The 13,348-nt window shown below is 33.3% G+C and overlaps 1 protein-coding gene across 2 annotated transcripts in view; it reads left to right on the plus strand.

Moving 5' to 3' along the window:
- LOC131668484 (abl interactor 2) overlaps nucleotides 1–12,440 on the plus strand; it is a 335,854-nt gene extending 323,414 nt beyond the window's left edge. For both annotated transcript variants that reach the window (XM_058942708.1, XM_058942699.1), the window contains one exon: nucleotides 12,133–12,440. In XM_058942708.1, coding sequence (XP_058798691.1) covers nucleotides 12,133–12,296 — 164 coding nt within the window. In that variant the 3' untranslated portion in view covers nucleotides 12,297–12,440. The remainder of the gene's footprint in view (nucleotides 1–12,132) is intronic.
- Nucleotides 12,441–13,348: the final 908 nt, after the last annotated feature.

Consider the following 13,348-nt stretch of genomic DNA (forward strand, 5'->3'; position numbering starts at 1 on the left):
TTTCCAACACCGACAATTACGAAAAACGTTAGAGAGTTCTTAGGGCTATGCAATTATTATAGACGTTTTATTCCAAATTTTGCAGAAGTAACAAAACCATTAACTATACTCTTACATAAAAACACAAAATTTTTCTGGAACAATGAACAACAGGAAGCTTTAAATAAATTTAAAAAACTACTATGCGAAGCACCTATCCTACAATATCTACAATTTAACAAACCTTACATCGTTAGAACAGACGCATCGAATCATAGTTTAGGCGCGGTCCTTTCCCAGGGAAAATTAGGGTACGATAGACCCATCGCATACGCTTCAAGGGTTTTGAACAAAACAACAAAATTATATGACTTATGAAAGAGAGGCTCTTGCAATAATTTTCACTATTAAAACATTTAGAACGTACTTATTCGGAAATAAATTTACGGTAGTAACAGACCACAAACCTCTACTTTCATTAAAGTCGGCTGATAATAATAGTAGAGTTCAAAAATGGCGACTAAAACTAGTTGATTACGATTTTGACATAATTTATCGCCCAGGCAAAGAAAACGGTCCAGCTGACTGTTTATCACGGATTGCGGTAGAACCAAAAATTTGTGTTATGACACGAGCACAAAGAAAAAGAACCGAGAACTTAGGGGAGGTAGTACAGACAAAATCATTAAATGTTGACAAAAAGGAACGAATTACAAATCACGCATGCATTCAAAAAAAGAGCAAACAGAAACATACATACAAATCCAACAATATAGATAAAAAATGTATAAAAAATAGTAGCATTAATAATGATTATAATAGAGGTCATGTCATTTATAGCAAAAGTTCTATACAACTTCGTAATGATAACATTATCCATTTAATCTCTGAAAAACATGAGGGGCTGGACAAAAATACGAGTAACATACTTGCAGAGAAAAATTTGAAAATAAACAAAAATTTATCCAGTAATAATCTGGAAACATTAAACTACGGTAAACGAAAAATATTTATTTTGTGCCTGAACACTGCCACAGCCACGGAAACAGTAAAACAAAATTTAGCCGAATTGTTCAAAAATTTGAAAAGACTTCTATTACAAAATAAGATCTCTATGCTGAGTATTTCAAAAAACATTGACATAAGAAACATACAATGGTCAGAAATAGAAGAAATCATAAATGATACTTTCACAGGTACTAACATCAAGACTATTGTTTGTATGAATCATGTTGAATATATATGTGAGTTAGACCAGAGAAATAAAATTTTTGAAATATATCATTCTTCGAAATTAGGAGGTCATTCGGGAGTGAATCGAACTTACAATAGAATTTAAGATAAATATTGTTGGGAAAACCTAAAGAACGACATACAAAAGAGAATTTCCATGTGTATAGAATGTCAAAGAAACAAATTAAAACGTAAACCTACACGACAACCAATGATTATAACAGATACACTTTTCAAAACTTTTGATAAAGTTGCCATGGATATAATGGGGCCATTTGATATTACAAAAAGTAATAATCGGTACATACTTTTAATTCAAGACCTACTTTCAAAATTTATCACATTAGTAGCATTAAAAGACCAAACAGCGGAAACTGTAAGCGAAGCTTTTATAAAAAGGTTTATTTGTACTTTCGGAACTTCAAAAATAGTACTAACGGACAGAGCACAAAACTTCAGAAACAAAATGTTAAAGCAAATTGCCAAAAGATTTCATTTCGAAAAAATTGAAACAACGTCGTTTTCACCTCAATCTAATGGATCTATCGAAAGGGCTAACCATCCGCTTTGCGAATACATCAAACAATTTACATCAAAAAAATGTGATTGGGACGAACTCCTAGAGTTGGCCCAATTCAACTACAACACCAGCGTACACACTAGTCACAATTTTACACCACATGAATTAGTTTTTGCTTTTCCAGCTAAATTACCATCTAGTGTACCATTAAAAAAATCCGAACAATTACCAACTTTTAATGGATACTTAGAGAATTTAATAAAAAACATGAATATAATATCACACATGGCTAGAGAAAATCTAATAACCTCAAAACAAAAATCTAAAAATTATTATGACCGATTTACAAATCCAGTAAATTTAAAAATTGGAGATAAAGTATGGTTCATGAAAGAACCAAAACCGGGAAAATTAGAGAAAAATAAATATTTAGGACCTTTTGAAGTATTAAAAATAACTGAAAAAGGCAGTGTCGTAATCGATTACAATGGAAAACCAAAAACAATCCATGCCAATAAATTAAGCGTAGCAAAACAAGCATAGTAATCTTGTTCTATTTCCAGGAAACACAATGGCGCAAAAATCAATGACTATCTTAATCATAATCACCTTCTTTTCAACAAGCAAAGGACTTATTGGCTTCAATTGCGGCTCAACGAACCCTACCATTACAACATATTCACTCTTGGATGCAGGGGAATGCAACTTTCAAGAAACTCAAGTAAATAGCACACAAGCCACTATCGAACTATTACAAAAAACGGAATTCAAATCAATGAAAATCATACAATGTAAAATAGAAATAAGGCGAACAATTTTTCATTGCGGTATGTTTAGTCATTTAGGCCCAACCGAAAATGCAATCCAAGAATACATTTACGAAATATCACACGACAATTGTAAAGCTATACATGATACGGGTATTTTTAAATATGATAACGCCCACGCAATAGCCGACCTAAGGATTAACTCGACAAAAAGTGTAGGTTTAGATCTAGCAGGAAACGTGAAGGGAAAAACTTGTTCAGGGGCAACCTACGCCGCCCGATTTGGTACGTGGAGCGATGTTCTCGTACAGGGACTTATAAAAATAACCTTGTTAGAAAGCTATGCAGCAGTCGAATTTAATAATGATAGATTAAGATTAAATTCAGGTACAGCATGTAAGTTTTCGGACCAACATTGTATCGATATGGAAGGGGGTTACACCTTTTGGTCATTACTACCGCACGAGAACTGTTTCGAGAATCAATACGATACATTGTATAGAGGAACGGTAACTAAAATAAGCTCACCCGATCATGAAACCATTTTTAGCATAAGTACGAACGAAGTATCCTTTGCATTGTCAATTAGAGGGAACATGAGTTTTTGCAACAGAATCTTAATCACAACTGAACATCCCAAACTTTTTATATATGAACGAACCCAATTCAATATTTTGTACGACAATGATATTCAAACGAAGCAAGGGATACTTAGCTATGATCTATTCACGTACTTGAATACTATACACATACTACAGATGAATTTGCTTACAACATCATGGAGAAGCCCGGGTACATAGCTCGCCTGGCAGGGGAAGAAGTACATATTATACAATGTACGCCTACAGAAGTTCAACTACTTCATACAGACAAATGTTTCTCGCAACTTCCAGTCATTTCAAGAAACGAAACATTTTACCTCACACCAAAAACACACATATTAATGAAAACAGGAACAGAAATAAACTGTAACACAATCATTCCCCAATACTACAAAATAGGAAACGAATGGATAAACTTGACTCCAACACCGAGAAAAACAACCAACGCAGTTCTAACCTTGAAACCAACCACCAAAATAACATGGAAACCGACGGAACTAGAATCATTGGCGACCAGTGGGATCTACTCCCAAGAAGATCTACAAAAATTACAAAATCACATCCTCTTTCCCATGGAGAAAGCATCACTCCTCAACGTAATCGCGAGAAGTATGCGAGGTGACGAAAGTGTACAGGGAGGATTAGTATCAAACCTAATACTGACAGAACAAACACTAACCAACATCGCTGACAACACATGGAATAAGTTCATCACCAAACTAACTAAATTTGGTTCTATAAGTTCTGCCATAATAATGACCACCATTATATTTCAATGCGGTAAAAGTTTAATCAACGTAATAATCAGAGGCTACACTCTACACTCTATACGAGGTGTGATCAAAAAGTAAGGTGAATTTTTATTTTTCTCAAAAAATATTTATTTATTCATCAATTTTTATTTTATCTCCTTCAAAGTAATCCCCCTCGGATATAATGCACTTGTGCCAACGCTTTTTCCAATCCTCAAAGTATTTCAAAAAATCATTTTTTGTGATCTTGTTTAGTTCATCCTTCGATGCCGTCTTTATCTCCTCAATCGTGGCAAAACGCCGTCCTTTCATGGGCCTCTTCAGTTTTGGGAACAAGAAGAAGTCACAGGGGGCCAGATCTGGGGAATACGGTGCCTGTGGCATCGTTATTGTGTTGGTTTTAGCCAAAAATTCGCGCACAAGCAACGATGTATGAGCAGGGGCGTTATCATGGTGCAAAAGCCAATTTTTATTTTTCCACAAATTCGGACGTTTCTGGCGGATTGCTTCGCGCAAATTGCGCATAACTTGCAGGTAATATTCCTTATTTACTGTTCTACCCTGTGGCAAGAACTCATGATGCACCACGCCCCTGCAGTCAAAGAAAACTGTAAGCAAAACCTTTACATTTGATCGAACTTGGCGTGCTTTTTTTGGTCTTGGTGATCCAGAATGCCTCCACTGGGACGACTGAGTCTTAGTCTCGACGTCATAACCGTATACCCATGTTTCGTCACCTGTTATAACCCTGTTGAGTAAATCTGGATCATCGTTGACGTCATTCAGTCGCTCTTGGGCGATGCTCATGCGACGTTTCTTTTGGTCGAAATTGAGCAATTTCGGAACAAACTTCGCTGACACACGTCTCATGTCTAAAACACTCGTCAAAATTGATTGGCACGAACCAAATGAGATGCCAATATCATCAGTAATTTCTCTAATGGTAATTCGACAATTTCCCAACACTATTTTCTTCACTTCTTCAACATTCTCATCAGTTGTTGATGTGCTGGGGCGTCCAGAACGAGGTTCGTCGTCGGTGTCTTCTCGGCCTTCTTGGAAGAGTTTATACCACTTGTAAACATTTTTTTGGCTTAAAGTAGACTCACCGTATGCCACTTTCAGCATTTCAAGTGTTTTGGAACATTTGATTCCATTTTTCACACAAAATTTAATGCAAACTCATTGATCCATGTTTTTAGACAGCAGCAAATCGTGGAGCACGCAAAACACTTCTAACCTTGATGCCTCTCACAAACAAACCAAACATACTACAAAGCTGAAATTTGGAACGTATGTTCTAGACGAGTGTACCGACATAACCAAATAAAAAAGTCGAAGATCGAACGGACGTAGCCCGCTAAATTTCAAAATTCACCTTACTTTTTGATCACACCTCGTATATGGAGTTTCTACATATTTGCTAGGAGCCATATTTAGTTCAATAACACAATTACTGGTGGCACTGAACAAACCACTGATTAAACAGAGAAACCAAACTCCATTGAAAGATGAATATGCATTGGATGAAATAATAATAGACAAACAAAAAAATGAGAACCCACAATCAATAACCCCATTCACGAATCAGATCTCAAACACCATACCCCCCGTTCGTACTCCTAAAGAAATTTCCACCAGAAAGAAGCAACATATCCCAATTTTCACAGTGGAATCACATTAGTTAAAAACACAAACCTGTTATATATATATACATATCGAATCCTGAAATGAAGCTCTACTATACCATGACACGGAGTATTATTGTTCACGTAGCATTAAAAGTATTATTAAGGCAAAATTAAAGCGTATTCAATTGATCGCTGAATAACCAAGAGTAATGTACATTTATTTATTTATTTAATTTTTTTTTTCTCTCTCTATTTGTTTTGCGTTGATATCACACCGATATACAACGATCTAGCCACGGAGGTGTTACGTCCTGAGACGTAAATATTTCTTCATTTTGATTTCATCAACAATCGATTAAAAACGAAATAATGTATAAACGACGAACGGCATTTTTACGAAATACAAGCTCAGCGAAATTAAAAGATGAGTAGTCCGAAAATTTGGGGCGCCCGACATTTTGATTTTTCTGATTACTCAACACATCAATACGGGCCGAAAAGTCAATGTCCAAACAGAGACTCGACTTTTCGGCAGTTGATTCGCGACGCGCGACTATTCAATAGCATTAAAATTTGTTAAAGTTTTTACGAGCTGATTCGCGCCGCGCGACGGCCGAATAACGTACATTTTATCTATTGTTATTTTTGAGAAATCATTTCTGTTCTTGAATAAATAAATAATTACTTAAATCGAGTGTTCGTCCATCATTACCGACCGACCTCACATATGCTTCATCGAGATAGAGCTAAGCAGCTAATTTAACTCGAAATAATAACCCAGGTAAGTTCCTGTCACTATAATAATTATTAATAAATGAATGATCATACATACTCTAAAACTACACGTCACGGCTACGTAGTCGCGATATAACAGCAATGTGCACATAATATATCCATTTTTCCTAAGTAATCTTCTACTACAGCATTTACTTGCTGATTATTTACACCATTGTCACTACATACAACTTGTTCATTATTTAGATCATTATAGATGATTTGTAGCGTTACGTCTATTTCTCGCATTTTCAGAACGTCTTAAACGATTTTGAATTTGATAATTTTGTTCCTCTTCTGGAGTACGTATTATTCCTCTTCTACCCATTTATTGTTTCAATGAGAAAAACAAAAAAGAATTACTAGTATGATTATATGTAATAAATAATTATACTAATAAATTACTTATTAATTGAGAATTGAGACGTGATAAATAAAAAATTATTTTGACCTATTAATTACTTTCATGTTATTTATTTTTGAAAAAAGCAACACAAAATTTTGTATAGTACAGAACAACTGTCTAATACATGGTTCCAAATACATATAAAGTTGTATCTATATATCTTATTTTCATGTATATAAAAAGTTCATATTATGCTTATGCGTAATGATAACGAAAAAAAAAAATAAAATGGTGGGCTGAGTGTATACAATGAACGTTATTAATACTTTAATGTTTTTTACATAAATATATACAATACTGTATTTAAAATTGTAACAGGCTGCCGATTAGTCGCTAAACCCCAGCAATTATTATTGCCGCAACGGCCAATCGGTGCTCTGCTAACTGCGTGCTTGGAGCACGCTAACTCACCTTATGCCGGTGTGCGCTTGCGCCGAGTCCTCTTAGCGATCCAACTCCGATGTTCGTACTAACCGCTAGAGGTGCTGGTGCGCTCGCTTACCATCGCTCCGTCGGCCGCAACAGATAACTCGATTGACGAACGACTCTATCAGTCGCACTCGCGATCTATGATGAGTTCTCGGCGCGTTCAAATCAAAATATAAATATAAACATAAACACCGGTGCAAGGTGAGACGGAATAATAAGGTCATCTCTTATTATTCATGAACCACTTTATTAGACTAACTGAATCTTATACACGGGATGAGTTGCCGAGAGTCTTGGACGCACGCTGTATATACAAAATTAATTTAACGGGGAGAGAGAGAGAGAGAATTAATTTCGCGGACGCCGCTAACTAATTGCACGTGCAACAATGTTAACGAAATTCACCGCGCACGCCGCGCGGGATTGCACGCAAAATCTACGCAAAAGTGCAGTGCACTTACCGCAAAGATGATTAGGATACGATGGCCAACCGTATCCGCTTACAAAAACGATTGAAATATAACAAATGTTACATATCAGTATTTCTACAAATAATAGGAGGACTAATACATATAATTGATTAACTTAATAATTAAGGGGATGCCATAACGGAACCAAACCTATAAATTCATAAAAACTATATATACCCGAAGAATATTGACTTTTCATAGAATGTAACAGTTTTTTATTATTCTTTAGATTGTTCCTCAAGGTCGATGACCTCAGTAATTTATTATTAAAAAATGAGTATTGAATGAATGTTGACAATTACAACATCATGCAGCGTAGAGATATTTCGCCAACACGCTATCGTAGTTTTCGTTATGCGTGTTTATTATTCAGTTTTTAACAATAATAAGGACGATCCGCGTTTTGGCATGATTTAAAGAAGTGTGGATGACTGCGATATTTATTGTCAACTATAAATTATTCGCGTATAACGGAAACTACTGAGGTATGAATTTTATTATGACATCCCCTTGTTTAGATAACGCAAAAAATAATTATTTACATCGTGAATTATGATTTTAATATATTTTCAATTTAAATTTATTGTTGAATATTGATTGATTAATTTAGTTATTACAAAGCAGGTTAGACTTTTTTTTCAATATAAAATTATATATAGTTTGTCAAGCAGGTTATTCATGCTATTCAGTAAAACCAAGTCATACTCACTGTAAGCTACAGCTATTGAAGAATTGTATTTCTCCTTTTTTTATTTAAGCTGGCATCAATATTTTAATAATGTACATAATTAACAACGTTTTATCAATGTAAAATAGCGTGGTTGATTGCCGCCATCAGCCTTACTATATATAGTCTATATTATCGATGAATGCGTCTATATTCATTGATATTATATACAATATAGGTTGGTTCATATAGATCACTATACGCCTGCACAAATGTTATAACTGATGATTATTAGAAAAAATTAATTTACGTATCCTATTAATAGATCCTATTATTAATAGATTTTCTTGTTACGATAAAAAAAATAATTCACCGTAAGAATTTCGATGAAATAATGGAAAATTATTGTTAAAAAAAACAATAAGTTTGAGTATAATTTTGGAATAGAAATGTCAGCCGTAATATTTTTTTATTAGAAAAATATTTTCAATATTTTCTGTTATTCATTTTTTATTAAAACAAAAAAGAAGGAGAAGGTGAGATTTTTATTCATGAGTTATGAGATACATATAATGAAGTTTTAAATTCTAGTTATTACACCTTAGTATCAAATCCTTGCACATACTATTTTTAACATATACTATACTTTACATGTCAAAATTAAATTTACATTTGCTCATTGGTTGCAGCATCATTTAAATCACATTTTGAAATCTTAAATCGTTTGATTTTAAAAATAGTAAATTACATAGATAATGAACTATCAAATTTATAAATTATTTGACAACTGTTTAGAAAAAAACATTATATTATACGTTGAGCTTAAATCTGGTGTTTTCTTAAATTAAAAAAAAAATTTATAAATAATCTTTTTCCAATAATAATAATATCAATCTTTTCAACTACAATTAACATCACATATTTTTATTTGGAACTGATTAATAGCATAACAAAGTTAATACTGCTCAACTTTAAGAAGCAAAATATATTCTAATATATATTAGAACGTTTCATCTTAAAAAAAAAAGAACTTTTAAAACGTTGAAAGAAAGAAATAAATAGTAAAAAAAAATAAATAAATAGTAAAAAAAATAAATAAATCTGAACTTCATTAATCATCCTTTTTTTTGCGGTCAACGGTGATCTCGAAGTCCATTTTAGCAGATTTCCTTGTTGAATTGTGCAAGTTATCTGTATTATCCTCTTGCAAAAGGGCCAATGGATGGCGAGGAGATTTTACACCTTTACGCACCTGTTCTGATGTCATTGGTTTTTCACCAAGAAGGACAGAGATATCTACCAGGCTCATGCAATGGATTGTAGAGGTTGGTACTAAATAAAATCGAATATATTAGTAAAATATGCTGTAGATAATAAGATAAATAATAAAAGATTATATACTTACCAATGTCTTTTATGAAACCACTAACAGATATTTTGGTCCCTTTTTTAATTGTTGACTTCTCAAATTGCGTAATTTGTATGTTTATTTTAAACACACCATCAGTGATGGCTCCGATTCCCCAACTTGATGTTTTTTGACGTTCGTTACCAAAGCAAATTCGGTTTTCAAATATCTTTCGATCACTAAAAATAGAAATAGCAGACATAAAATTAGTTTCATGATTATAAAAAGAAAATTAATTAAAAGTATTTGAATATTTAATACATACTTATCGGTCCTGTATAACCAACCGTACCCACAAAATCCAATTTTTTTGGAGGCACCTTTGCTGCTTCACCATTTCGTTGACCATGGTACCCATGGAATTCAATGCTAGTTGCGTTTCCAACAATGAGTTCGAAGGGGACAAATGAATCGTCCTTGTGATAATTAGGATTCACAGCCTTGGAGATAGCTCGTTCAACATATAGGATCTGAAATTGAAAAATATAGTTCCATTCATATTTTTAAGAGTTTAATATTTTCATTTTTTTTTACACTTACACGATTCAAATCAATTTCAGATTGGTGTTTATCAATAACCTCTTGATCCCAAAAAAGTAGAGTAATTTTTCTAGTGCTGTTGCTTAAGTTTATCTTGAATAATTTGAACTTCTTATGTCCACTACCCACATCAGTTGGAGCAACTATAGACTCGACATAGCCAACCACTTCACTGAAACCAATTTATTAAGAGAGTTACGCAGAGTAATACACTATAAAGTATATTTTTCATTATACATCATATAGTATGTACTATAATCATATATAGTATGTTTTTCAGGTAATAAAAATATTATTTTTTCAATACCATTAATAATTATTATTATATTTAGGATAAAACAAACTACTGAAGGTTATAAAAAAAATCAGAGCATACAATTGCTCTGTAAATATTCACTGAGCGTGCTATTTAAAACTTTTAACGCTAATAAAGAAAAATCAAAAGTTGAAAATGTCGCGAAATAAAATAAAAAAAGAACTTACACGCTCTTGTCATTGTTGGATATTTCTAAAAACTCTTCGTCTGTTGTGTATGAAATTGAAGCGTCGTTGTCCTGCGTGTTGAATTGAATGCTGTCGTTATTTCAAAAAGCTGTGATATAAAAAACAAATGACATATTACAAGATAAAAAAAGTTGTGCGTGTTTTTCTTTCTTTCGTCATTGATCACTGTGTAAATTTCTAATGATTTTCAAATTACGTTGATACGAATATTAAAAGCAATTATGTATGCACTGAAATGCACACAACACCTAACCTTTAGTTCGGCAAAGCATTCCATGGAATATTTTTTTCTTTATTATAAAAATTATGCAAAAATATTATAGATTAATTACTGTTCTAAATTTCTAAATACAATATTTAAATAAATAAGCTCCGTTCAATTAATAATCACTCAGATCACGATAAATTAATAATGGATCAATCAACTTACCTATCCCTCGTGTCATTAATCGTACAACCTTGTTGAACTCAAATCACTTTTCGTCTTTCTCTCTCTCTCTCTCTCTCTCTCTCTCTCTCTCATTCACTCACTAACAGATGACGACAGTTTCAACCAATCAGATCGCAAATAAAAAAGCTACAACATGGCTTCCATCACTTTTTTATAAGGGGATCACGGGAGTTTGGCGAGCCGTAGAGGCGAAAATAGGCGAGCGAATAGAGATAAAGAGGTAAGAGAGAAAGAGACCAAGGAATTTTGGGTAAGTATCGGCGTGCATCCGAGGAACGACCGAATGAGCAATAACAGGAAAAGAAGCAGTATGATCAGTAGCAATGAAAGCAATAACAGCAGTATTAATCGCAGCAACAACCTCAGCAGTGCTAGCAAGAAGTGGTAGCAACAACCAATCTGCAACAGATATAGCCGTGGAAGACTGCAGAAGCGGCTATAGTGTGAGTCCTCTTTCTCCTCTGTTATCGTGAGCACGCGTGACTTCCGCGGTAGTTATCGCTTTTGAGAGAACCTGGCGCTCAACGGTGAGCATTAAAGCGACCATTAAGCGAATTATGGTTCTTGAAAGCCGTTACAGAGGTTCACCATTACACGAACAAGCATTCCTGCCGACCCGTAACGGTTCAGCCCTCTCCGAGGACACCGGTATGCCCGATTACCACCTCAGGCATGATTTTCATTTTTTGTTGTTTATGTGTATTTATTTTTGGACGAACCGGCAATTAAAGTTTATATATTTTTTAAGTAATTGGTCAGTGTACTTTTTTAATTTTATGTTATTTTTCCTACTCTCTTTCTCATTCCAGTCTCTTCCTCTTGCGAAGATCGCAACCTGCGCACCCAGCAGGTAGCTGAGTATAGTCGAAGCAATTGTTGCTTCCCGAATTATCGTGTAATAACTTTATAAATAGAGTCTCGGACAATTTTATTCAAAATTTATGATAACTCAATCAATTCACCGTTTACATATATATATATATATATATTATGTTGCAGTGATCGCCATTTATGATTACTATGCTGATAAAGAAGATGAATTGAGTTTTCAAGAAAGTTCAGTAATATATGTGTTAAAAAAGAATGATGATGGATGGTGGGAAGGAGTTATGGATGGTATCACTGGCTTATTTCCTGGAAACTACGTCGAACACTGTGTATAAATTGTATCAGCTTTAGGAATAATTGATATATTTATATGTAGATTGCTCGAATGAAAAATATTAAATGTTTTACTTTATTACAATATTAATGAAAAAAAAAACATTATAGTATTTAACAATAATTTATAATATAAAAATAGCATCTCCGACATATCTGCCTACGGAAGAAGATCCTTATATTTATTACCATTTGTAATAACGATATTCTTGCCTAATCCTCCCAGGACATTTAAGACGAATATAATAACATCGTATTAAGATACACTCCCCTCCACGTACTTTTAGGCATCTAACACCAAAATCGGCAGAAATAAAAAATGTCATTACTCGGCACTTAAGAGTCTTATCTTAAAAAATCAACAGGTATTTAAAAGAAGAGGTAAAAACCTTTCAAAAATGTTTATTGCCGACTTCCAAAGATCAAGTTTTAGTTTTTATGATTAATAAAATAAGATAAAGAAATGTAAACAATTTGATCTAAATTTAACAGGTTACAGATTTAGATCCCGTAGGCGGAAAAAAACTGTTCGTAGATTCGACGTATTTCTGTATTTTTTCTAAATAGAATTTTTCAAGGGGTAATCACCTTTCAAATCTTTTACCACGTATCAGTACAAAATTGGGATCTATTTCCGAAATAATGCATACTTAATAGTTTTTAGAAGAATGAGTCACAAGTTTTTAATCAGCGGATTAAGGATGTTAGAGGATGAAACAGCCCCTCAAATTTATGGGTGTCAAGGGATAGATATTTTAAATGCAAAAACTTTATATTTTTCAACCAAGCTAGCTGAACAATCTGTATTAAAAATAATGCTGGAATATATCAGTTAGTTCACAAAGTTTGATCTATTTTCAAGCATAAAAAAAAAATTAATTTATAAAAAATGTTGTAAAAAAAAACGAGTTTGATCAAAAATGGTAATAAAGTGTCAAATTTTCGTAAAGATTGGATTATAGATAGAATTCTACATTGTCAGAATTATCTCGCCGCTCTTTCGTTTGTTTCCTAATCGCAAAAATTGAAAAAAAAATGGTCTTTCTCTAATTGC

Source organism: Phymastichus coffea, unplaced genomic scaffold (genome assembly GCF_024137745.1).
Source record: "Phymastichus coffea isolate CEN01 unplaced genomic scaffold, Cenicafe_Pcof_1.1 PCOF00006, whole genome shotgun sequence".
In the NCBI taxonomy this organism is placed as follows: Eukaryota; Metazoa; Arthropoda; class Insecta; order Hymenoptera; family Eulophidae; genus Phymastichus; species Phymastichus coffea.